Source organism: Eptatretus burgeri, chromosome 3, assembly GCF_056783735.1.
Source record: "Eptatretus burgeri isolate ZD-2024b chromosome 3, Ebu_testis_v1, whole genome shotgun sequence".
Classification (NCBI taxonomy): Eukaryota; Metazoa; Chordata; class Myxini; order Myxiniformes; family Myxinidae; genus Eptatretus; species Eptatretus burgeri.
The window spans coordinates 50,743,228-50,769,976 of record NC_140963.1 but is presented as its reverse complement, the minus strand read 5'-3'; the positions used below and the strand labels follow the sequence as shown (position 1 = coordinate 50,769,976).

The window sequence follows — 26,749 nt, the reverse complement described above, 5'->3', positions numbered from 1 at the left end:
TCAGGTCCTTGGTACTTCCAGTCTTGCTCTATGGGTGCGAGACTTGGACTTTGACCAAGGATCTGAGACGGAGACTTAATTCCTTTGGTACCAGGTCTCTTCGGAGAATCCTTGGCTATCGCTGGTCGGATTTTGTGTCCAACGAGCGGTTGCTGAGAGAGACTCGGATGAGATTTGTTACCTGCATAGTCCGTGAGCGTCAGCTGCGGCTGTATGGACATGTGGCTCGTTTTCCTGACGCTGATCCTGCTCACCAGATTCTCTCAGCGAGGGAGTCTCATGAGTGGAGGAGGCCAGTGGGCCGACCACGTGCCTCATGGTTGCAGCAGGTTGACCATCATCTCAAGGAGATGGGGATGGGCCTGGCATCTGCCTGGGGGATGGCCAGACGGAGGCCCCTGGAGTACCGGCGGAAAGTGGACGCAGCGACGCGCTGTTCTGGCACATGCTCCCATACCTGACCTGACCTGTATAATGGGGAAAAGGGGGAAGCACGCAAGAAGCAGAGTTATCACGACTAATGAGATGCAAGTATGTACAGCAAAGAGCACTTATACAATTCCTGTTTAAAGACGGGCCCACACACAGACGCACACCCAAAAGAAACGGACCCAAAGTGGTCTTTTTATTATCCCTTCGGCTCGGAGGGAAGACAAGCTGAGGGACGAGAAAATAGCAGGCTACCTGGCCGCACCACTCGGCTCGACGTCCGCACCTCCCCGGAGCACCAGTCGGCCAAGAAGGAACCAGGGCAGCTAGACGCAGACCACGCCAGCCACAAGACGAGCCGAGAACCAGAGCACGCCAGCGAAAAGATGCCTTTCGCCCAGCCTCGAAGGATGCGTCTTCCCCTCCGAGCTCCAGCAGATCCTCACGCTTGACCAGATCCTGACGCTCTGGCAGATTCTCTCGCTCGACGTCCCTTTTATCGCCCTCAGGCGCGGTTCGCTCTTCGTGACTCGCTCTCGGGCGTGGTTCACTCAGGCGTGGCTCGCTCTCGGGTGCGGTCCAAGCGAGCCGATTCATGACCATATTTGGGAATGGAACTCAGTCCGCTCATCGTTGGGTGGGACACGACGCATTCCCTTACTTGGCGCGCAGCCAAGCGAATCGGTTCATGACCATATTTGGGAATGGAATTCCATCCCTGAACAAATTCCGAACACGCCCGCATTCCAGCGAGCGCACGGAACATGCCGGGAGCAGAGGGTTATCGTTGTTGTAGTTGGAGATGTAGTAGCCGTAGTTGTGAGTGATGTAAAAATCCTAACTATAAAAATAACCCACAGCGCATGTACATTTATTCACCCATTAAACGAGGGACAGGGACCCTAACTAAAAACACATACTTACCGATATAACTGTTCTATAGCACCTGTATGTTGAGTGCTCACGGCTTCCAGATTCGCAACAATACATCTCGAAGCAATAGAAAAAATATACAAAAGTACACTGAAGGAGCACACAAACAACAACCACAACAAGAAAAAGAGCAATCGGAGATTGCAGACCCTCGCCAGGACTGCTTTTGTGTGGTGTATATTGTCGTTTGTGTACTGGTGTGTTATATAATTAATAAGAAATATAATTAGAACTGCCACTTTATAATTGCTGGCAGTGATGACTGGGTACCAAGACGACCCGCTTTGATGCAACCCCACTTTGATCAGACACCTGACCCTGACCCATGATGTCTTTTTATTATTATTCATTTGAATTTAGAATGCTATTAAAATCAATTAAATTCAAATCAAATGGAAGACCAAATAGGTACAGTCCTGCATTGGAGTAATTAGAAGGAACTCAAACAAGAAAAAAGCAAAGATGAAGTCATCAGGAGGAACCTGGAAAGGATTCACATTTTAGCTGCTACTCCTCTACCCGGAAACCCATCCAGGCACAGTCAAGTGAGCCTTATTAAAAAAATAAATAACTAAACAAGCAGTCATAGACTGGTACTTACGCAATCGTCAACTTGACCTCTGACCTTGTCTAATAAAAGCTGTCTCTAGAGAAGGTAGCGACGCAAACCAGAAGTTTCTTCGATGATTCTGTACCAAACCATCAAAAATCGAATATTTGACCTCACTGTGACCTTGACCTTTGACCGATTTTGACCAAAATCTAATCAGCACTAGCCATCACCCTCCTGAATCACGTGGTATAATTTGACATTGGTAGCTTTTTCCGTTCTCGAGTTATCGTGCCTACAAACAAACAAACACACACACAAACAAACACACAAACAGATGACGGAAGTCATCAATATACTTACGAAATCTAGTAACAAAATCGACTGACCAATATACTTGAAAACTCTTCCATTTTGTAAGTAACAAAGGGACCCAAATGCAATACCCTCTCCTCAGCGAGGGTAACTAGAACGGCACTCAGTAGAGCACATACCTCCGCCAGGCTGAACAGTTTACGCTTTATAGCCCACTCATAGGTCGGATCTGCATGCATACCTGAACCAAAATCTAATGCGCTTGTTCTTGTCACCTACCCAAATCATCCACTAAGTTGTGCCATTATCCGTCCATAATGTTTTGAAATATCGTGATATATATATATATATATATATATATATATATATATATATATATATATATATATATATATATATATATTGTTGCGGATTCGCGCCCGCCGGCGTGCGAGCGGCCACGTAACTCGAATCGCGGCACGTCGCCCACCGGACGGACAATCCCGTCGTGACCCTCTCGGACTAACGCCGGGAACTAGTCACGGGTGGGCCTTTCGGCCTCACCACGATCGTGCCAATCGGCCCCCCGCGTGGGATAGGGTTGCTCGCCAAATTCGACCTACCTAAGTACCCACACGGAGGGTAGACCGGGCGATCGCACCTCGCCGCAGGTCGACTTCGGACACGGGCCACTTTAAGCGACCCGTTCCGTACTATCGGGATAACCGAGCGGTGTTATCGTCAACCTCGACGGTTCGATTAATTATTGGGCGTATTTAGCCCACGACCAACCCTTTACGTGAAGTAAGATGGAGATTCAATTAAAGAAAAGACGGAGCGAAACGGGAAAAACAGTTCAACATAAAGCACATTTATTCCGCGGCAAACGGAAAGCACACATATACAATTACACCAAAAGCAAATGTAAAAGTAACACTACAATTCTGCACAAAAAGCAAATGCAACAAAAGAAAAACACACTGCAGATCTACTACCGACTACCGAGCACACGGCAACACTTGTACGGTTTTACTTCACAGACGGCGCCGACAACACATAAACTCAAAGCAAAAGAAAAAGGGACCACCCTCCACTACAACGGGGCAGACGGGCCTTGGGCCGAGACTGCGTCGAGCCTACCCGTCTGGTGATGAGCCGCAAGATGGCGGTGGCGCCCCGACTCCGCGGGCCTCGCTGGCACTGCCTGGAATGGGGTGGGAAGGGGGCCCCCTTCTCATACTATCTCAGCGCGGGGGGAAACAGGAGGGGGTTGTTGATGCTCGGGGGAATAAGGATATCTCGCTGGCTTGGGTCCCGCGACGAGCGTCTCCACCGCGACCTCGGTCGCGTTACCGGCCTCCCCTCTCCGCAGCTCCCCGACTCTGACACGAGCGCCCTCTCGACTGCCTTCGCCGCCGCCACAACTCTCCAACTCTCCACTCTTCTCAACTGCGTCCAACTGCTTTCCTCTTCTCAGAAACTCTCAACTCTTTCCAACTCAACTGCCAACTCTTCCCAACTCAACTGCCTCGATTCGCTCCGCGCTCGGTGCTTTATAGTCCGACAGGAGAAACCATATGCAGATTTTTGGATCAGGAATCGCTCGGGGGCGGAGCCACGCTCCCCATTGGACAGAGGAAAAGTGGGCGTGAATGATTCTTGATCCGCGAATCTGCATATAGCGATTATACTCCGACGCACCTGAGGCGGGGCCAAATCGCCCCACGCTCGCTGATAGGACGGAACAGAAGTGGGCGTGAATCGTTTTTGATCCGATTTCTCGGAAAGGCTGGTGTTTTTGCACCCACTGCTCGGTGCGCGCCCTGTACGAGTCCAGGATCGGTGCCCACAAGCGGCGCGGGAATGGCGGTGATGCGATGGTTGCGAGAGCGAGATGTGACGGCAAGGGTCATGGCTGTTGTTGTGAAGCGGCGTTGCGGTTGGTGGTTGTTGTGTGATGGCTGTTGAGACGTGGTTGGTGGTGGTTGTGGTGGTAGTAATGGCGGCTGGTCCAAAATAAAGATAGTAAAAGAAAAACGGCTATCTAAAAGGGTCGCAGCCCGAATGAATGACATTTATTCCCTCTAAACAACGGGCTTGGACTAACTACACATATACTTACAGAGATATCTCACCTAAGGGACCTGAATGGTGGTTTGCGAATTTCGTCAACCACAACAATATATATGTGTATATGTATATATATATATGTGTGTATATATATATATATATGTATGTATGTATATGTATGTATGTATGTATATGTATATATATATATATATATATATATATATATATATATATATATATATATATATATATATATATATATATATATATATATATGTGTGTGTATGTATGTATGTATGTATGTATGTATGTATGTATATATATATAGTGTTGTGGTTACCAGATTCGCAAACCACCATTCAGGTCCCTTAGGTGAGGTATCTCGGTAAGTGCATGTGTAGTTAGGCCCAAACCCGTTGTCTAGTGGGAATACATGTCATTTATGCGAGCTGCGACTCTTCAGGATAGCCGTTTTTCTTTTACTATCTTTATTTTGGACCAACCGCCATGATCACAACCACAACATCAACCACCGACCACAACCACCGCTTCACCACAACCGCCACGACCTTCACGCACACCTCACAACCGTAGCATCGCCACCGTTCTTGCCCCGCTGTGGGTACCGGTGTTGGACTCATGCAGAACGCGCGTCGAACAGCGTGTACAAAATCACGGATTTTCTGCTTCAAAAACGGATCAAAAACGACACACGCCCACTTTTTGCCGTCCAATCGGTGAGCGAGGGGCGAATTGGCCCCGCCTCCAGAACGATCGATATATGCAAATTTGTGGATCAAAAAGCCTTCACGCCCACTTTTTCTCGGGCCAATGGGGAGCGAGGTGAAAGGTCAAAGGGAGGGGGTCAAAGGCGAAGTTACGGGGGGGATAAAAGGACGGTGTTCGTCAGTCAGAACGAGTCGCAAAGGAGGGTCGGAGAGTCCAAAGGAGAGTCGCAGTCAGAGGGAGTCGCAAAGGAGGGTCGGAGAGTCAAGAAGAGGAGAGTCGGAAGCAGAGGGTCAAGACTTCGCGGGCGGTGGAGCTGCTCGTCGTGTGCGTTGGAGTCGGAACGGAGGGGACGGAGCTGTGGAAAGGCGGCGACACCAGACGAGGGGGTGCTCGCGTCGTGCAGGAAGCTGCACCCGAGGGAGGCCGACAGCGCGACCTGGCCGAGGTGGAGACGCTCGTCGCACATAATAAAGATCCTCTATACCCCGAGCATCAGCAACCCCCTCCTGTTTCCCCCCGCGCTGAGATAGTGCGACCAAGGGGGCCCCGTTCCCACCCCCGACCAGACACCGTCCACGAGGCCCGCGGGTTGCGGGGCCATCGCCGCTCCGCGTCTCATCACCAGACGGGTAGGCCCGACCCGGTCTCGGCCCCAGGCCTACCTCATTCTTGGGGGATTTCTTTTCCTTGGTTTTGGGTATGTGTTGTCGGCGCCGTCTGTGAAGTAGAATTGTATAAGTGTTGCCGTGTGCTCGGTAGTCGGTATTAGCTCTGCACTGTGTTTTCACTTTTATGTTTGCTTTTTGTGTAAATGGAATTGTGTTTTCTTTTTTTTGTGTGCATTTGGTGGAATTGTATTTGTGTGCTTTATTGTTGAACTGTTCTCCCGCTTCGCTTCGTCTTTTCCCCCATTGAACCCTCATCTTGCTTCACGTAAAGGGTTGGTAGTGGGCTGAGTACGCCCGATAATTAATCGAACCGTCGAGGTCGACGATAACACCGCTCGGTTATTCTGATAGTACGGAACGGGTTGCTTAAGTGGCCCGTGTCCGAAGTCGACCTGCGGCGAGGTGCGATCGCCCGGTCTACCCTCCGCGTGGGTACTTAGGTAGTTCGAATTTGGCGAGCAACCCTATCCCACGCGGGGGCTGATTGGCTCGATCGCGGTGAGACCGAAAGGTCCACCCGTGACTGGTTCCCGGCGTTAGTCCGAGAGGGTCACGACTGGATTGTCCGTCCGGTGGGCGACGTGCCGCGATTCGAGTGTTGTGGCCGTCGCACGCCGGCGGGCGCGAAAACCGCAACACTGGTGTCAGGAGTGGGATACAAATTCATCGCCCTCCTCGCGGCACTGGTATCGGAGAACAGGAAAACGGGCTCTCCTGTCTCCGGCTAAATTTACGGGAATCGGTCCAGGGGTGAGAGAAGCGACCCCCGATTCCCTCCAAATTACGAGCGAGCGAAATTAACCCTTCACGAGAAGCAAGATGGCGTCTCAAGGCGAGCGGGAGCCGGGGGTATTAGAAATGTATATGTGTAGTAATGTAGAATCCATGGTCCAGGATGGAATCCCCGTGCAGGAAATGTTGATTGTGCAGGAACACGGACTCGCCCAACTGAACCCAGGGCCCGAGGTGGGTGCGGCAGCCGCCGCGGTGTATGACACCTCCCCCCCCCCCCTCTCCACCAAGACCCTTCCCCAACCCTTGCCGAAACGGCTCAGCTGAGTGCATCCAACATGGCCCAGCTATGCGCCATGCTGGCGGCAATGAACAAACAAATGAATGAAGTGAAAACGACGATGGATACAAATACAAATGAAATGAAAAACGAAATGAAAGACATGAACAAGCAAATGAATGAAGTGAAAACGACGATGGATACAAATACAAATGAAATGAAAAACGAAATGAAAGACATGAACAAGCAAATGAATGAAGTGAAAACGACGATGGATGTGAATACACAGCAAATGAGAAAAGAAATGAAAGAACTACGGGGTGAGACGCAGAACATGGGCCGATGCCTGCAGGCGGGCATGAAGGCCGTGACCAGGGAGCTGGGAATGGCGACTCCACGTGTGGGAGCAAACGAGCTGGGTGGGGGTGCAACGGCTGACAGGCCGGCGGTGGAGGCGGGTGAAAAAATAATTCGTGGAACGTGTTGGGCGAGGGTCGTGACGATGACCGAAAGGGAAAAATTAAATGGGGAGACCAAAACGTGTGAGACGAGACACGAGGTGACGACAACAGAAATAATAGTTGAGACAAGGGAGGTAAAGGGTGAAGAGTTGGCAGAGACACGGGAGATGGGAACGATAGAGGGAAGACTACACGATGAAGACGGGGTAAGTGACGCGCACGCACACACGGAGGTAGTGGAGGACAATGGGGGTGAGCTCGCGGAGCGTGTAGGGACCCGGTGCGAGCAGCGGGATGGCCTCCTCCAGGAACGAGGGGAGGGAGTATGCCCCCTTGAGGCGAGTCACGACCAGGTGGGTTCGGTCGTGCTTTGCGAGGTTGAGGGGACGGGTGCTGTGGACGGGTGCACGGAGAGCTTGGGGGGTATAGAGGCCCCGGAGACCCTTGTGGGGACACGAATCCCCAGTATGGTTGTCCCTGTGTGTGTGGTGCAAGGTGTGAGTGCGTCCCCGTGTGTGGAAGCGACCCCGTGTGTGATTGGTGTGGTGGCGATGGTGCCGGAGTACGTGCTTCCCAGCACGCCGTGTGTGGATGAGGCACCGTGTGTGGATGAGGCACCGTGTGTGGAAGAGGCCGTGTGTGTGAGTGAAACGGCCAGTGTGGATGAGGCACCGCGGGTTAGTGCCCCCGCGTGTGTGGGTGAGGAACCGTGTGTGGATGAGGCACGGTGTGTGGATGAGGCACAGCGGTTGAGTGCCCTCGCGTGTGTGGGTGAGGCACCGCGGGTGAGTGCCCCCGCGCGAGTGAATGGAGCACCACGTGTGAGTAGTATGGTTTGTGTGAGTAGTGAGGCACGCGTGAGTGAACGGCCGTGTGCAAGGTCGCTGTGTGCCAGGGAGACCGTGTGTGTGAGAGAGCGGTATGAGAGGGAGATGTCGGTTGGCATGCGGGAGCACGCAGCCGCGTCTCCCCGTGTGAATGTGATGGTGTGGACTGTGTGCGTCGTGACACGCAGGTATGCGTGTGTGGAATGGCGACGACGGCGACATGGGAGGAACGAAAGCCGAGTAGCGGCTGTGGTTGTTTCGAGGACCGTGCCGGGTTCACCCAGCAGTGAGCACGCGGTTCGTGCTGTGCAACGCACGAGACCACCACGTGCTCGCTTGCGAGAGTGAAGTCCCGGTCCGGAAACGCACGCGGTGGATTTGCCGATCCCGCGGACGGACAAAGTTTAGGCAGGTAAATGGATTTGGACCGGACGGGTTCTCCACGCGATCGTGTGTGTTAAGCTCCAACGGGCAAAGCACATGTGTTCGCGTGGGGAACCCCTCGAGACGTGTGGCTTGTGTTTTTTTTTTTTGCGCACGGTGACGTCATGGCTGCACGTGTGGTTGGAATCCGGCAGGAGGGGTATCTCTGCCGGATGGTCCCGTCCAAGGAGGGACGAGGAACACGTGCAGCTGCATGACGTCACGGGCAGGTGCAAAGTGCGCGAGCTCTGAGTTGCCGCGCTGGCGCTGCGCATGTAGAAAAAGAAAAGGAAAGAACAAGCCTCACTTTCGGGTGCAAAGGATTCCTGGGCAAGGGGTGAAAGACCCCCTTACCTGGGCACAGGATGGAAACTAGTTAGGGGGAAGGGTTAGCTTAGTTAGACCGACTCCATGGGGCAGGGGTAAGTCCTCATGGAGTCCGTGGAATGGATTAGGTAGAGGGATTTAGTGAGCTTTAGGTTGTGAAATAAAATGATTTATTTGAGACAGAGACAGACTGTGAATGTGTAGTGGGGACGTAGTTTAGCTACGTAGTGTTAAAAGGAACGTGCTGTAGTTTAAGGGACGACGTGGGAGCACGAGTTAGTTAGGGGATGTAGTTAGGAGGATGGCAGAGTTCAGTGGTGTGTGTGTTGAAGAGTTGGTGAGTTGTGAGGTGAGTACTTGTTGAGTGAGTGAGGCCAGCGGGTCTGTGTGAGTGGAGTGAATGGGGAATGCATGGTGCGATGAGTGATTGGGGGGAGGAGTGACTCCCGCCCAAGGGACCCCGGGGTCAGTGTAGAGTGAGTTAGCTGGGTTAGTCAAATTGAAAAATGGAGGTCGTTTTGCTGTTGGTGGGAAAGTAGGCTCGAGACCCATTTGGAGGGGTGCAGGAGCCCTGTTGACGGGCTTGGGAGCGTGGCTGCGAAAGGTGAGTATCGCTGAGTGGGTACCCCGGGCACCAGGCTAGTCGGCCGCGGTAGGCCATGGGCCCATGGGGGGCCGGGATAGAGTAGTGGGCACGGGTGCGCCTGCTTGGTGCGGGGGCCCGGGCACCATTAGCCGCGTGGGCAGTGTTGTGGGCACGGGTGACCCTCGGAAAGGGGCCCGGGAGGCCGGCCTGCCACGTGTGCGTTTCAGGGGAGGTGCCATGGGGGGCACTCCCCGGTGTTAGGGAGCTGGTAGGCTCGGAGGCAGTGTAGTGCCGGGGGTGCCATAGCGGGAGATTCGGCAGAGGGTCGTGCCTGCCAAAGGGAGCCACGTGTCCCAGCCAGGAGACCGTGTGAGGGCACGGAGAGAAAATTGGGGGGCGAGGCCCGAAATTGTGAGGACACCAACACAGGCGACGGGAATCTGGGTTGTTAGAACCAATAGTTTAAGCGAGAGGAGCTTGTTGAAAGCCCCGGGGTAGTTTAACAGTTAAATGGTTAGGGTAGATTAGGAGATGTACCCCTCCGCACCATCCATCCCCTCGCTGTCGTTGTGGGCCGCTGGACCCACTTGGTGTTAAGATCGCCGAACTCTGGGGAGGCCATTCTGAGGCTTGAGTTGGGCCTCGACACAGGACGTTAGCTCTCCCTTATTCCCCTCCGGGAAGGGAACGTAGGGGTTGGGAGTAGGCTAGGTGACAGGATAGGTTAGCCGAACAAGGACGATAAAGGGGGTTAGGGGACGATTTATAGTGGGGAAGTAAAAAATAAAAACAACAAAAAAATTAAGTTGGGGCGAAATTGGGGTTTGACAAATTAAGGGAGTGGGTAGGTACAGTGACAGGCAAAGGCGATAGGTGGGAGGGAGACAGGTAGGTAGGTCCGAGCCCGCCTTCCGAGTGGCCAGCACCACCGCACTCCCTCCACCAACCTCCACTGAACGGCAAAGGCTGGCCACTTCATCGGCTGGCCGTGTTTTACTTCAAGGCGGAGGCCGGCCAACTTCATCGGCAGCTGTTGTTTTGCTGCAAGGCCTGTGCCATCGGCTGGCCGTGTTTGCTTCAAGGCCTGTGCCGGCCAGTTCATCTGCTGGCTGTTTTTCTTCAAGGCCTGTGCCGGCCAGTTCATCTGCCGGCTGTGTTTGCCTGCAGCGGCCTTCTTCTGCGGGCTGTGTTTGCCTGCTGCCTTTGCCATGCCATGCCCACTGCCCATGTTCACCAGCCCCGTTCAATTTTGCTTTGCCCCCCCCCCCCTGTTCATTGCCATGTGCGCCAGGATCGTAAAAGCAACAGTTTGCAAGCTGCGAGAACTGCCCCGTTGGCAGCTACAACACGGGCCTGCAGTGGCGGCCCGTGCACCGTGTTTGTATTCATGCATCCATTCGTTGTGCTCATTGCGTGTGCCACTTGAGCTGGCACGGAGACTGCGTTGTGCGGCCCATGCACCGTTGTGGTTCACTGCGTTCAGTTCAAAAGGGAAGGCCTTGGACTGCACGTGAGCAGCCAGCCACGTTCCCTGTCACCTGCATTGTTTGAGTCAGAGACTGCATGTGGGCAGCCTGGCTCCCTGCTAACTGCTTTCTTTTTGCAGAGTTCAATGATCCTGGGCCATGGTTTAGTGTAAAATTTGTAAGTTAAGGTAAGATGTACTGTAAATATGAGTGCGCCCCCGGCATGTATGTCTTAGCGCCGGCAATTTTATTTAAGTCGTCCGTGTGAGTGAGTTTGTTTAGGTAGTTACGCAGCCCTCAGGTTATTTATTTTGGGGACACGAATACCATGAATGTCGCACTCAGGGATCCGTAGGTAAAATGTACTAGGGGAAAACTACACATGATGGCACACGAAAATTTGACGACTCGGGACGAGTCTGTAAAAAGGGAAGGGGGTAGTGTTGTGGTTACCAGATTCGCAAACCACCATTCAGGTCCCTTAGGTGAGGTATCTCGGTAAGTGCATGTGTAGTTAGGCCCAAACCCGTTGTCTAGTGGGAATACATGTCATTTATGCGAGCTGCGACTCTTCAGGATAGCCGTTTTTCTTTTACTATCTTTATTTTGGACCAACCGCCATGATCACAACCACAACATCAACCACCGACCACAACCACCGCTTCACCACAACTGCCACGACCTTCACGCACACCTCACAACCGTAGCATCGCCACCGTTCTTGCCCCGCTGTGGGTACCGGTGTTGGACTCATGCAGAACGCGCGTCGAACAGCGTGTACAAAATCACGGATTTTCTGCTTCAAAAACGGATCAAAAACGACACACGCCCACTTTTTGCCGTCCAATCGGTGAGCGAGGGGCGAATTGGCCCCGCCTCCAGAACGATCGATATATGCAAATTTGTGGATCAAAAAGCCTTCACGCCCACTTTTTCTCGGGCCAATGGGGAGCGAGGTGAAAGGTCAAAGGGAGGGGGTCAAAGGCGAAGTTACGGGGGGGATAAAAGGACGGTGTTCGTCAGTCAGAACGAGTCGCAAAGGAGGGTCGGAGAGTCCAAAGGAGAGTCGCAGTCAGAGGGAGTCGCAAAGGAGGGTCGGAGAGTCAAGAAGAGGAGAGTCGGAAGCAGAGGGTCAAGACTTCGCGGGCGGTGGAGCTGCTCGTCGTGTGCGTTGGAGTCGGAACGGAGGGGACGGAGCTGTGGAAAGGCGGCGACACCAGACACCAGGGGTGCTCGCGTCGTGCAGGAAGCTGCACCCGAGGGAGGCCGACAGCGCGACCTGGCCGAGGTGGAGACGCTCGTCGCACATAATAAAGATCCTCTATACCCCGAGCATCAGCAACCCCCTCCTGTTTCCCCCCGCGCTGAGATAGTGCGACCAAGGGGCCCCGTTCCCACCCCCGACCAGACACCGTCCACGAGGCCCGCGGGTTGCGGGGCCATCGCCGCTCCGCGTCTCATCACCAGACGGGTAGGCCCGACCCGGTCTCGGCCCCAGGCCTACCTCATTCTTGGGGGATTTCTTTTCCTTGGTTTTGGGTATGTGTTGTCGGCGCCGTCTGTGAAGTAGAATTGTATAAGTGTTGCCGTGTGCTCGGTAGTCGGTATTAGCTCTGCACTGTGTTTTCACTTTTATGTTTGCTTTTTGTGTAAATGGAATTGTGTTTTCTTTTTTTGTGTGCATTTGGTGGAATTGTATTTGTGTGCTTTCCGTTCGTCGCGAATAAATGTGCTTTATTGTTGAACTGTTCTCCCGCTTCGCTTCGTCTTTTCCCCCATTGAACCCTCATCTTGCTTCACGTAAAGGGTTGGTAGTGGGCTGAGTACGCCCGATAATTAATCGAACCGTCGAGGTCGACGATAACACCGCTCGGTTATTCTGATAGTACGGAACGGGTCGCTTAAGTGGCCCGTGTCCGAAGTCGACCTGCGGCGAGGTGCGATCGCCCGGTCTACCCTCCGCGTGGGTACTTAGGTAGTTCGAATTTGGCGAGCAACCCTATCCCACGCGGGGGCTGATTGGCTCGATCGCGGTGAGACCGAAAGGTCCACCCGTGACTGGTTCCCGGCGTTAGTCCGAGAGGGTCACGACTGGATTGTCCGTCCGGTGGGCGACGTGCCGCGATTCGAGTGTTGTGGCCGTCGCACGCCGGCGGGCGCGAAAACCGCAACAATATATATATATATATATATATATATATATATATATATATATATATATATATATATATATATATATATATATATATATATATATATATATTATCCTTGGCCCTATCTCTCAATGGTGAAGAATCACTGAGAAAATTAGAATATGCGGATCCTCACCAAAGTCGAATCAATTTGGCCTGATCACACACCCAACCTGTCCACCATGTTTTGTCCAAATCCCTCCGTAAGTTTTTGAGATATCGTACTCACAAACAGTGGTGAATACGTCACCTTCGAAGGTAGAAGTAATTACGTGTTATAAAAGATCCTTTTTCAAGTAGTTTACTTCATTTTACATCTTCATTGACACTCATGCAATATGTTTGTCAAGTACAGCATGCTGTCTTTTGATTAAACCCATCAGAGAAGCGACGGGAGGCACACCTAGTCGTAATTGATATTGTGGCAACAAAATGCTTTCAACAAAATGCTCAGTATTTTCTCCATTTTCCAAGCGTATTGAAAAGCAGGACAGCATAAACCACACTTTTCACCTCACCTGTTTTGCCAGATGTGTAGTTCATAATAGTAAAGTCTGCAATGCACTTATTGGCATACACCAGGTGGTGAGACTGAACTATATTAATCTCCTGTATATACATGCATTGAACCGATCAACTTTCTTCTTCCTGCTTGCCATGTTGTAGCACTGATGTGATGTATATCTGTTTTTAGCTGTTAAAATGAAACTACTCTCCCAACAATGGATGGATGTCAGACATGAGATCAGGGCCGTCTCTCTGGACACATCTTGAGCTTTTGATACAGTCTGGCATCTTTCCTTGCTTTTCCAACTCTCTGCCTATGGCATCCAAGGCCAACTCCACTCTTGGGTTATTGACTTCCTCCACTCTCATAGCCAACATGTGGTTCTCAACGGAATCCTTTCATCACTTCTCTGTGTCAGAGCTGGAGTGCCCCAAAGCAGTGTTCTAGGCCCCATCCTATTCTTGATCATCGTCAATGATCTCTCTGACTCTCTGGAAAATCATCTTTATCTGTTTGCTTCTGTTCTAGTCTTGCACCCTCTACCCTCTCCATGCTTTTTCCCCCTCTCCGCTCCCAGGTATCTGCAGGCAGCATGCAGTGCACCAGCAACCCCCTTACACTGAAACTCCAAAAATCCAGAATCACTTCTCACCTCCATTCATTTATTCCTCTTTTGTTCTTTTTCACACCAGTGGAACCAACTTCCACATTCTCTTCAATGTCTAATCTCATTCTTCCTTCCAGGCCTTCAAGACAACTGGTCACCACCATCTCAGATCCTCCCAAATCCAAAAACATGATCTTTTCTCCACCCCCCCCCCCAAATTTTTTTTTACTTCTGTATCCATCTTGTCCACCCCTTGCATTATCCCCTACCCCTCATCGTTGCCTGCATCCCTTCTTTGTCCATTTGTCTATCTCTATCGACTTTCTCCTTTAGCCCTACGGTTAGCCCCCCTCTCTGCTGCTACTTTTATTCTGTTGTGTCCTTCTCCACTCTGCATTCTAGCTCTTCCATGAGCCTTGACTGTGTACAAAAAAACGAGCTAGACAAGCAAAGTACAACTGGCTGCCTTTTTATTCATGTGAAGGCACGAGTCGCAAACGTGTACGTATCTCCGATTCCTGTCAGCCAATTTGGCATTATCCACAACCCAAATGGAACACTTTAATACTAAAACCATTTCATTTCACAATAATTGTATTAAAAGAAGGCTTTAGGTGTAATCCCGTGAGTGGATTTAATGCCTGTTGGTCACATTTAACAGGTGTTTGCTCTTATCACGTGTTTATCAAAGGGAAAATCATCAGTATATTGTTTGTTTGTTTTATCCTCCTATTCTATGTGCACAAGGCTGTCAAGGCACTACAGTACTCTTTGTGGAAACCTCCTTGGGATCTCTAACGTCTACCAACTAATGCCAGCAGAGAGGATGCCAGTTTAACGTCCATCTGAGGGACGGCCCACACATTGATGAATCACCCTGCCTGTGAAACACCGGGATGACAGTTGAAAGCTGGGTCAGAATTCGAACCCAGGCTAGACAGCTTCTAAGAGGTGAATATGCGTACCTCGAGTCCGTTCTATCAATCCCGTGCAATAAGCAAGTGGTCGGAAATGAGAGGTAGTTGCTAATGCCACGGAGTCACTCAAGACAGGATCCCCTGTATATTGAAAATATCCTGAATGAATGGGTCTACATTCCACTCACGTTTGAGTTACAGCGTTGCTTTTTGCCAGCGTCAGACTACACACAATCCCTTGTTCCTGCCAGTCTTGTGAGTTGATGGGATCATAAGGACATGGACACATGTGTGCAAGGATTCCCCAGCTGGCATAGTTTACTAGCACGCTCGGTTGTAATGCCAGGATGCAAACTTGTGAGATGAAGCCAGATCTATTGTCGACTATGAAAGCATGTTGCTGGTTTTTTTTTTTTTTTCAGGGCCTGGTAGGGCTTTCGGTGTTTTTCTTCCCAAGCTCGCCCACCCATCTTCGTTCTGCTGCCAAACCCCTGCATGTGTTCTTTGGAATTTTCATTTACTGCATTATCTTGGCCACAGCTGGAATGGGCATCACCGAGAAGCTCATATTTTCTTTGTGAGTTATTTCCAACATACATACATGTATGTCATCATGTTACTTCCAGCAAAATCCATTTTAACTGAACCAAGACATCCTTTATCTTGTATATTAACCATTTTGAATACAAGTTACACGATAAAGTTGTAATGTATGTTTTTTATTTATTATTATTAACAAGAGTTTGATGAAAGAAACAAATTTGGCGAATAAGGCCCGGTCACACCTTGACGTTTTAGCCAACGTATGCTGATTTTTGAATTTTTTTTCTAAAACGCTGGCACACGTTGAATACGTTATGGGTAAGTTTTGATAACATTGAGAGCACGCTGAAAAACACTGCCATACGTCGTTGTACTTTTCGGTTGTCCTCAAATTTTTTCATGCTTGAAATTTCACGACGTATGCCGGCGTATGACTCACACATTCCGCTACGCTGGCCACAAGTTGTATGCACGGTCTGCGATCGTTGACAGACGTCAACACATGCTACTTGTAAGTTAATCATAAGTTGAGACATGCCGAGGTAATGTTTAGCGTACCCGAAACTTATTTCTAACCTATGATTAACGTGTTGTTGGCATGTTACGCGATCGTTGCCACACATCGACAGACGTTACTTTTAAGTTACTCATAGGCTGAAAGACGTCGGTATAATGGATCGTCCTTGCGTCAGCGTCCACGGCCACGGCCAGGACACTTATTTGCAGCATTCTTCAAACTTTTCTTCGGCATGACGAGGATGTTCACACTTCGATGTCTAGCTTGGCTATGATTCCAATTGTCCATCGGTAGCGTCTATTTAAAATAGTCGAGTTTGAGCGTTTTAACACGTTCAGAAGAAACGCTTCAAATTTCCAAACCTCAGCGTCAAAAAACAAAGGCGAGTGACAGCAATTTAAATCGTTCATTGTAAACAATGAAAATAGCTGAGTGGTACCGTTTAAAAGTCGTTGAGTGTAAAAAAAAATCCAATTGTTGAGCGCAAGCGTCTACTTTCAATAGTGGGGTTTGAGCGATTTAGCACGTTCAATAGAAACGATTAAAATTTCCGAGCACCAGCGTCAAAAAACAAAGACGAGTGACAGCAATTTAAATCGTTCATTGTAAACAATGAAAATGGCCGAGTGGTACCGTTTAAAAGTCGTTGAGTGTAAAAAAAATCCAATTGTTGAGCGCAAGCGTCTACTTTCAATAGTGGAGATGCAGCCATTTAAATCGTTGAGTGGCAGCCTATGAACCTACCCGTGGACACGCGGACGCAAGGAGGATCCATCATAACCCACACCCTCCCCCTCACACTCACCTACTACTGCCAACATGAACAAACTAATACTAATACTAATACTAATACTGAAACTGATACTGATACTGATACTGCTGACATGGACATCGACTCAAAAAGGAACTCGAAAACACTGTTGGGTTCCCTTTTATGAGCAGCATTTTTATATACCAATTCCCAAAACTGCTGGGAACACGTCTTTATATGGCAGTTGTAACCTAGAAACACGTTCATTTATTTTTTTTTTGTCGACCGGAAGACGTCATTGGAATACGTCTACATACGTCGATGTGTGTTGGGACTACGTAAAGAATTGGTTAAAAGCACGTCAAACACAAGTTAGAAATAAGTTTCGCGTAAAAAAGACATTACCGCGACGTGTTTCGACTTATGAGTAGCTTATAAGTAGCGTTTGTGGACGTGTGTAAGCGTCCACATATCGTGTGTAAAACTTATCCCCATCGCATGCGGAATGTGTGTCATACGCCGAGTACGTCATAAAATTTTGAACATGTTTAAAATTTCTTGACGTACTCTACTTACTACGGCGTATGATAGCGTACTTTAGCGTTGTACTCACGTATACCAAACTTACTCTTACCGTATTTGACGTTCCCCAACGTTTTAGACACATTTTTCTTAGGTCCGCATACGCTGGCAAGATCGCCAAGGTGTGACCGCGATGTTGACACTACTATTTCTACGGCAGTTATGATTCGAATCGTTGTGCGTCAGCCTTTTAATAGGCTACGTCACGACATCGTCGGCGATGCGTGCAACGCGCTATGCCGAAGTTAGACTATCGTTGGGCATCGGTTGTGTAGACCGACAACAGGTCAGCATTCGTTGGTATAAGTTATCTATAACACAACGAAACGTTCTGTGTCCATTACTAATATGTTATGAATACGTCCGAATCTTAAAAAAATAACATCAAAAGTTCAACGTCAGCCAGCGTTTTACATACATTTTAATACGTTGCCATCGCTGGCTAAAACGTCAAGGTGTGACCGGGCCTATAGCATCGCCATAGTCATGAGCACAGACAGCATTTTTGAGCACAAAAAGGTAGCCAAGGTCTAAATTTCTAATCTATTCCATTGTACCTGTTGTCTTCTCATGGAATCACTTCGCTGAGTCATACACCCCCACTCTTTCCTCCAGGGAATGAAGATGACAGTACACTGTCGTTCCATGTTATCTTCCCTGCACGTGATATTATGTACCCTCTTTAACCATCCCCACACCCATCCATCTTACCTGAATCTCACTCTCTCACTCTCTCACTCTCTCACTCTCTCACTCTCTCACTCTCTCACTCTCTCACTCTCTCACTCTCTCACTCTCTCACTCTCTCACTCTCTCACTCTCTCACTCTCTCACTCTCTCACTCTCTCACTCTCTCACTCTCTCACTCTCTCACTCTCTCACTCTCTCACTCTCTCACTCTCCCCTGCTCTCATCCTCCCTACTCTATCACCCCTCCCTTCTTCTCCACCATTGCTCACATCCTATCTTCCACCTTCTTCCTATCAACCCCTCCTTCCATCCCCACCACACCTACATCCCGCTCCATCACCCTGCCCTCCCTCTCTCCCCCCATCCCTCACTTCCTCATTCCCTCTCTCTCTCTCCCCCTTCTCCTGTCTTAATTTTCAATCGTTCTTTTATCTGCCTGTCTAGAGGTGGAGGACCATTTGGTATTTTCCTATTTATTTCCATGTAATATTGTTCTTTATTTATGTACTAGCAGTATTTATATTTAATCAAATGGGGTTTTCACAAATGTTTTCAAGTAACTTGCTGAAGTACCTATCTTAAGGAATAGGATTGATTAACAAGAACATACCATTGAGTTAACGATAATTATATATATATATATATATATATATATATATATATATATATATATATATATATATATATATATATATATATATATATATATATATATTGTTGTGGTTGAGGAAATTCGCAAACCACCATTCAGGTCCCGTAGGTGAGATATCTCTGTAAGTATATGTGTAGTTAGCCCCAAACCCGTTGTTTAGAGGGAATAAATGTCATTCATTCGGGCTGCGACCCTTTAAGATAGCCGTTTTTCTGTTCTATCTTTATTTTGAGCCAACCACGTCTCAACCGCCATCACACAACAACCACCAACCGCAACGCCGCTTCACAACAACAACAACAACAACAGCCACGACCTTTACCGTCACAACTCGCTCTCGCAACCATCGCATCACCGCCATTCCAAGCGTCACCGTGGCCAGGGACCACCACAATAAACCCTCCACCACCTTCACCTCTCCTCTTTCTGCCGCCATTCCCGCACCGCTTGTGGGCACCGATCCTGGACTCGTACAGGGCGCGCGCCGAGCAGCGGGTGCAAAAAGCAGCCTTTCCGGGGAAGTCGGATCAGGAATGATTCACGCCCACTTCTGTTCCGTCCTATCAGCGAGCGCGGGGCGATTTGGCCCCGCCTCCAGGCGCGTCGGAGTAGAATCGATATATGCAAATTCGAGGATCAGGAATGATTCACGCCCACTTTTCCTCCATCCAATGGGCGAGCGTGGCTCCGCCCCCTAGCCGATCCTGATCCAAAAATCTGCATATGGTTTCTCCTGCTGTCTATAAAGCGCCGAGCGCGGGGCGAATAGAGTGAGTGGAGGTGTTTCTGTTTCGGGCTCGGGCGAGTTGGAGAGGTGTGGCAGCGGCAGCGGCAAAGGGAGAGAAGAGTTTCTGTTTCGGGCTCGAGTGAGAGAAGAGTTTCTGTTTCGGGCTCGAGTTGGAGAAGAGTTTCTGCTTCGGGCTCGAGTTGGAGAAGAGTTTCTGTTTCGGGCTCGAGTTGGAGTGGAGGTTTTTCTGTTTAAGGCTCGGGCGAGTCGTGGCGGCGGCGGCGAAGTGTGGCAGCAGCAGTCAAGACGGGTCTGGAGGAGAGGCGGTCTGTCGGGGAGCTGCAGAGAGGAGAAGCCGGGAACGCGGTCGAGGGCGCAGTGGAGTCGCTCGTCGCAGGACCCAAGTAAGCCAGCTATCCTCTTTCCCCAGAGCATCAACAACCCCTCCCTGTTCCCCCCCCCCGCGCTGAGATAGTGCGAAAAGGGGGGCCCCGTTCCCACCCCATTCCAAGCAGTGCCAGCGAGGCCCGCGGAGGAGCGCGGAGTCGGGGCGCCGCCGCCATTTTGCGGCTCATCACCAGACGGGTAGGCTCGACGCGGTCTCGGCCCCAGGCCCGTCTGCCCCCTTGTAGTTGAGGGTGGCCCCTTTTTCTTTTGCTTTGGAGTATATGTGTTGTCTGCGCCGTCTGTAAAGTAAAACTGTAAGTGTTGCCGTGTGCTCGCGTAGTCGGGAGATCTGCATTGTGTTTCTTTTGTTGCATTTGCTTTTGGTGCATAATTGTTGTGATTGTATATGTGTGCTTTCCGTTTGCCGCGGAATAAATGTGAATTATGTTGAACTGTTTTTCCCATTTCGCTTCGTCTTTTCTTTAATTGAATCTCCATCTTACTTCACGTAAAGGGTTGGTCGTGGGCTAAATACGCCCAATAACTAATCGGAACCGTCGAGGTTGACGATAACACCGCTCGGTTATCCCGATAGTATGGAACGGGTCGCTTAAAGTGGCCCGTGTCCGAAGTCGACCTGCGGCGAGGTGCGATCGCCCGGTCTACCCTCCGTGTGGATACTTAGGTAGGTCGAATTTGGCGAACAACCCTATCCCACGCGGGGGGCCGATTGGCACGATCGTGGTGAGGCCGAAAGGCCCACCCGTGACTAGTTCCCGGCGTTAGTCCGAGAGGGTCACGACGGAATTGTCCGTCCGGTGGACGACGTGCCGCGATTCGAGTTACGTGGCCGCTCGCACGCCGGCGAGCGCGAATTCGCAACACTGGTGTCAGGAGTGGGATACAAACTCATCCCCCCTCCTCGCGGCACTGGTGTCAGAGAGCGGGAAAACGGGCTCTCCTGTCTCCAGCTAAATTCACGGGGAATCGGTCCAGGGGTGAGAGGAGCGACCCCCGATTCCCTCCAAATTACGAGCGATTCAAATTAACCCTTTACGAGAAATAAGATGGCGTCTCAAGGGGAGCGGGATCCGGGGGTATTAGGTAGGTGTCGTCATGTAGGATCCATGGCCCAGGTCGGTTCTTTTTATAATTATAACCCCACCACTAACTGTGGTCAGTGGGAGCGGCTTGAGCACGAACTTTGCCGGCAAACGGAGTCGCACAATTGCAGCGCGATCGTACCTCAGTACAACACGGAGTGGGCTGATATTAATGGCACAGCACGAGGCGTGAGTCCCCAGTCACCGGTTCAAGGCACGTGGTCACGGCATGTGCCATGGCAGGCGTGGCGGGATGACTATGCGAGCATTGGCAGGCTTCAGGCACAATTGGGGGATGTCTTGGAAAAGGTGAAGCGTTATGAAGAATATATCGAGGAGGTGCAAAGTGGAGTGGACGAGTCACAACGGCACGCAGACGCGCTTCAGAAAAATTATGTGTACGGGGGGACACAGCGATTGGACGATTTACTGGAACGAATTCGGTGGCAAAAACATGACTTGGCAAATAGAGTCGACAAATTATGTGGGAAAAAGAATTTGGTAGTGTTTTATACCCGTCAGTTGGAATATGCGAAGAGCAAACTGAACAAAAGAATAGAGGAACAGCAGATTGGTATCTCCCAGGAAAGGAAACAATGGGAGGAAGAATGGAAAACCGAGCTTGAAAAGAAACAAAAGGAGCACGACTTGGAAGTAAAACAATTAATGGAAAAATTATTGGAGGAAGCAAGGCGGTTCAAAGAACTAGAGGGGAGAGTGAGGGAAATACAGTTGGAAGAGAAAAAATGTGAACACGATGGGGAGTTGGAACAATTGAAGGAAGAAATAAGAACAGGCAATCAGGAAAGAGAAAGCCTAGAATGGAAGATAAAAAGAGGAGAGAGACAGCTCGAGGAAAGGGCGGAGGAATTGCTGGAAAAGTCAGAACAGTTTGAAGAACTGCAGGGAGAATTGAGGGAGGAAGGAGAAAGAAAAACAAAGCTCGAAAAGAAAAAACGCGAACAAGATGGGGAATTGGAACTACTGAAGCGAGAGGTAAGGGCAAGCCAGTTTAAAAGAGAAATCCTGGAAGGGGAGATAAGAATGGGAAAGGAATGGCAGAAAAAACTAAATGAATACAGTAAAAAAAGGGACGAATTGAGGAGGGAAGCGGTGGAAAGAAGAGATGAAATGAGTGAAGAAGCACGCAAATTGAGAAAGGAATTGGAAAGGAAAGCTTCTGAGTTACAGAAACACCAAAACAAAGAGAGGGAATTACAAAAAGAGTTGAGGATGGTGAGAGAAGAAAGAACGACAACAGAGAATGAAACGTTAAGGAACCACACTGAGCAGATTGAACAATTAGAAGCCAAAGCAAAGTCGGAGTGTGCGGAGATGAGAAAGGAATTGGAAAAGAAAGTTTCTGAGTTACAGAAACACCAAAACAAAGAGAGGCAATTACAAAACGAGTTGAGGATGGTGAGAGAAGAAAGAACGACAACGGAAAATGAAACGTTAAGAAACCACACTGTACAGATCGAACAGCTGGAAGCGAAGGCCAGATTAAAGAATGAGATGCAAGAAAGAGTAATGATGGAAGAACGAATCAGACAGGAGAAGGAAGACAGCCAACTGAAAAAAATAACGAGATTGCAGAATGAGGAACAAGAAAGAGTACTGAAAGAACAAGGAATGAGACAGGAGAAGGAAATCAGCCAACTGAAGGAAACCACGAGATTGCAGAATGAGATGCAAGAAAGAGTAATGAAGGAAGAACAAATAAGACAGGAGAAGGAAGTCAGCCAACTGAAAGAAATAACGAGATTGCAGAATGAGGAACAAGGAAGACAGTGGAATAGGAAATACAAAGAACAAGGAATGAGACAGGAGAAAGAAATCCGTCAATTGAAGGAAACGATGAGATTGCAGAACGAGGAACAAGAGAGACAGTGGAATAAAAAACTGAAAGAGTATGAATTTGAAACTGAACGACAAAAGGAAAAAATAGGTTGGAATACGAGGAGAAGTTGAAGGAGCAAGGAATGAAGCAGGAAGGAGAAATCAGGAGATTGAAGGACACAAGGAGATTGGAGAGGGAAGAACGAGAGGAACAATGGAATAGAAAACAAAAGGAACATGAATCTGAGGTTGACCAATTGAAAGAAAAGCTGAGGCTGGAGTACGAGGAGATAGACAAAGAACAGCGAATGAAACACAAAATGGAGATGAACCAAATGAAGAAAACCATGAAACTGGATAAGGAAAGACAGGAGAGGAAACGAGGAAGAGTAATGAGACAGCAGCAAATGAAACACAAAAAGGAGATTAACCAAATGAAGCAAACCATGAAACTGGATAAGGAAAGACAGGAGAGGAAACAAGGAAGAGTAATGAGACAGCAGCAAATGAAACACAAAAAGGAGATTAACGAAATGAAGAAAACCATGAAACTGGAGAAGGAAGGACAGGAGAGGAAACGAGGAAGAGTAGTGAGAGAACAGCGAATGAAACACAGGAAGGAAATGAGCCAATTGAAAGAAACAATGAGATTGGAAAACAAAGAGCAGGAGGAACAGTGGGAGAGAAAACAACAACTATATGAGTGTGAAATTGAACAACTAAAACGGAGAGCGAGATTGGAGTCAACGGAGATTGAGGAGCTCCGGAGGGAGAACGAACAGCTAATGGGGCTCAGAGAGAAAGAACGACTCAGATGGGAAGGAAAAAGGAACCAGGAAGAGACAGAAATAAGGAACAAGGAGAGAAAATGTATAGAGACACGGGAGACAAGAGACAAGGTGAAAGTAATTGGGAGGGAGAGAAAAGAACAATTAAGACGGAAAGCAAGGAGGAGGTACGCGGAGATCGTGAAAGAGCAAGGAGTGAAACAGAGGGAAGGACGGGAGCGACTTAAGGAGAAAGCAAGGTTGACCTACATAAAGATAAGGGAAAGACGCCAGAAAGAAGCAGAGACTAATAGACACGAGGGGACAACAGAAACTAATAAATGTACAGAGACACGGGAGATGGGAACGATAGAGGAAAGACTACACGATGAGAACGAGGTGGAAGAAACTAAAGACGAACACACACACGGAGGTGGTGGAGGATAATGGGGGTGAGCTGGCGGACTGGGTAGAGACCCAGTGCGAGCAGCGGGATAGCCTCTTCCAGGAACGAGAGGAGGGAGTATGCCCCCTTGAAGCGAGTCACGACCAGGTGGGTTCGGTCGTGCTTTGCGAGGTTGAGGGGACGGGTGCTGGGGACAGGTGCACACCGAGCTTGGGGGGTATAGAGGCCCCGGAGACCCTTGTGGGGACACAAATCCCCAGTGTGGTTGTCCCGGTGTGTGTGGTGCAGGGTGTGAGTGCGTCCGCGTGTGTGGAAGCGACCCCGTGTGTGAGTGGTGTGGTGGCAAGTGTGCCGAAGGGCGTGCTCCCCAGCACGCCGTGTGTGGATGAGATACCGCGGGCGAGTGCCCCCGCGTGTGTGAGTGGTATGGTTTATGTGAGGGAAATGGCACGAGTGAGTGAGCGGCCGAGTGTGAGAGAGACAGCGTGTGCAAGGTCGCTGTGTGTAAGGGAGATGTCGGTTGGCATGCGGGAGCATGCAGCCGCGTCTCCCGGGGTGAATGTAATGGAGTGGTGTATGAGCGTCGTGACACGCAGGTGTGCGTGGGTTGAATGGCGACGACGACGGCGACAGAGGAAAGAAAGCCGGGTAGCGGCTGTAGCTGTTTCGGGAACCGTGCCGGGTTCACCCAACAGCGAGCGCGAGGTCCGTGCTGTGCAACGCACGAGGCCTCCACGTGCTCGCTTGCGAGAGTGAAGTCCCGGTCCGGAAACGCACGCGGTGGATTTGCCGATCCCGCGGACGGACAAAGTTTAGGCAGGATTACGGATTTGGACCGGACGGGTTCTCCACGCGAGCGGGTGTGTTCAGCTCCAACGGGCAGGGCACATGTGTTCGCGTGGGGAACCCCTCGAGACGTGGGGCTTGTGTTTTTTTTATGCGCATGGTGACGTCATGGCTGTACGTGGGGTTGGAATCCGGCAGGAGGGGTATCCCTGCCGGATGGTACCGTCCAAGGAGCGACGAGGTACACGTGCAGCTGCATGACCTCACGGGAAGGTGCAAAGTGCGCGAGCTGTGAGTTTCCTCGCTGGTGCTGCGCATGTGAAAAAAAAAAAAGCAAGCCTCGCTTTCGGGTGAACAAGATTCCCGGGCAAGGGGTGGATAACCCCCTTACCTGGGCACAGGATGACACGAGCTAGGGGGAAGGGTTAGCTTAGTTAGACTGGCTCCATGGGGCAGGGGTAAGTCCTCATGGGGCCCATGGAATGGATTAGGTAGAGGGTGTTAGTTGAGATTTAGGATGGGAGATGGAAATAGTTTTTTGGGGGGGGGGGCGGATATTTTGAGGACAGAGACAGACTTTGGATGTGTAGAGGGGACGTAGCTTAGCTACGTAGGTTAAATGGAACGTGCTATAGTTTAAGGGACGACGTGGGAGCACTAGTTAGTTAGGGGAGGTAGTTAGAAGGATGGCAGAGTTCAGCGGTGAGTGTGTTGAAGAGTTGGTGAGTGAAGTGGAAGCATGTGCTTGGTGAGTGTGTGAGGCCAGCGGGTCTGTGTGAGTGGAGCGAATGGGGAATGCATGGTGCGATGAGTGATTGGGGGGAGGAGTGACTCCCGCCCAAGGGACCCCGGGGTCAATGTAGAGTGAGTTAGGGGGTTAGTGAAATTGACAAAATGGAAGTCGTTTTGCTGTTGGTGGGAAAGTAGGCTCGAAACCCGTTTGGAGGGGTGCAGGAGCCCTGTTGACGGGCTGGGAGCGTGGCTGCGAAAGGTGAGTATCGCTGAGTGGGTACCCCGGGTACCAGGCTAGTCGGCCGTAGTAGGCCAAGGGCCCATGGGGGGCCGGGATAGCGTAGTGGGCACGGGTGCGTCCGCTTGGTGCGGGGCCCGGGGCGCCATTAGCCGCGTGGGCAGTGTTGTGGGCACGGGTGACCCTCGGAAAGGGGCCCGGGAAGCCAGCCTGCCACGTGTGCGTTTCAGGGGAGGTGCCATGGGGGCACTCCCTGGTGTTTAGGGAGCTGGTAGGCTCGGAGGCAGTGTAGTGCCCGGGAGTGCCATAGCGGGAGATTTGGCAGAGGGTAGTGCCTGCCAAGGGGAGCCACGCGTCCCAGCCATGAGACCGTGTGAGGGCACGGAAAGAAAATTGGGGGGCGAGGCCCGAAATTTGAGAGGACACCAACACAGGCGACGGGAATCTGGGTTGTTAGAACCAATAGTTTAAGCGAGAGGTGCTTGTTGAAAGCCCCGGGGTAGTTTAACAGTAAAATGGTGAGGGTAGATTAGGAAGTGTACCCCTCCGCACCATCCATCCCCTCGCTCTCGTTGTGGGCCGCTGGACCCACTTTGTGTTATAGATCGCTGAACTCTGGGGAGGCCATTCTGAGGCTTCGTTGGGCCTCGACACAGGACGCTAGCCCTCCCTCATTCCCCTCCGGGAAGGGAACGTAGGGGTTGGGAGTAGGCTTGGTGACAGGATAGGTTAGCCGAACAAGGACGATAAAGGGGGTTAGGGGACGATTTATAGTGGGGAAGTAAAAAAAAAAAAATAATAATAATAAGTTGGGGCTAAATTGGGTTTGACAAATTAAGGGGGTGGGTATGGACGGTGACAGGCAAAGGCGATAGGTTGGGAGGGAGACCGTAGGGTAGGTCCGAGCCCGCCTTCCGAGTGGCCAGCACCACCGCACTCCCTCCACCAACCTCCACTGAACGGCAAAGACTGGCCAGCTTCATCTGCTGGCTGCGTTGCTGCAAGGCCTGTGCCGGCCCACTTCATCGGC

At 50.4% G+C, this 26,749-nt stretch overlaps 1 protein-coding gene across 3 annotated transcripts in view; it reads left to right on the top strand.

Moving 5' to 3' along the window:
• Positions 1 to 26,749, top strand: part of LOC147029849 (plasma membrane ascorbate-dependent reductase CYBRD1-like) — a 77,549-nt gene that overhangs the window by 33,823 nt on the left and 16,977 nt on the right. For 2 of the 3 annotated variants that reach the window (XM_085873258.1, XM_085873257.1), the window contains exon 3: positions 15,422 to 15,576. In XM_085873258.1, the coding sequence (XP_085729384.1) occupies positions 15,422 to 15,576 (155 nt within the window). Of the gene's footprint in view, positions 1 to 15,421; positions 15,577 to 19,717; positions 19,947 to 26,749 lie in introns of those variants that run through there. The other variant, XM_085873255.1, reaches the window with a different exon arrangement.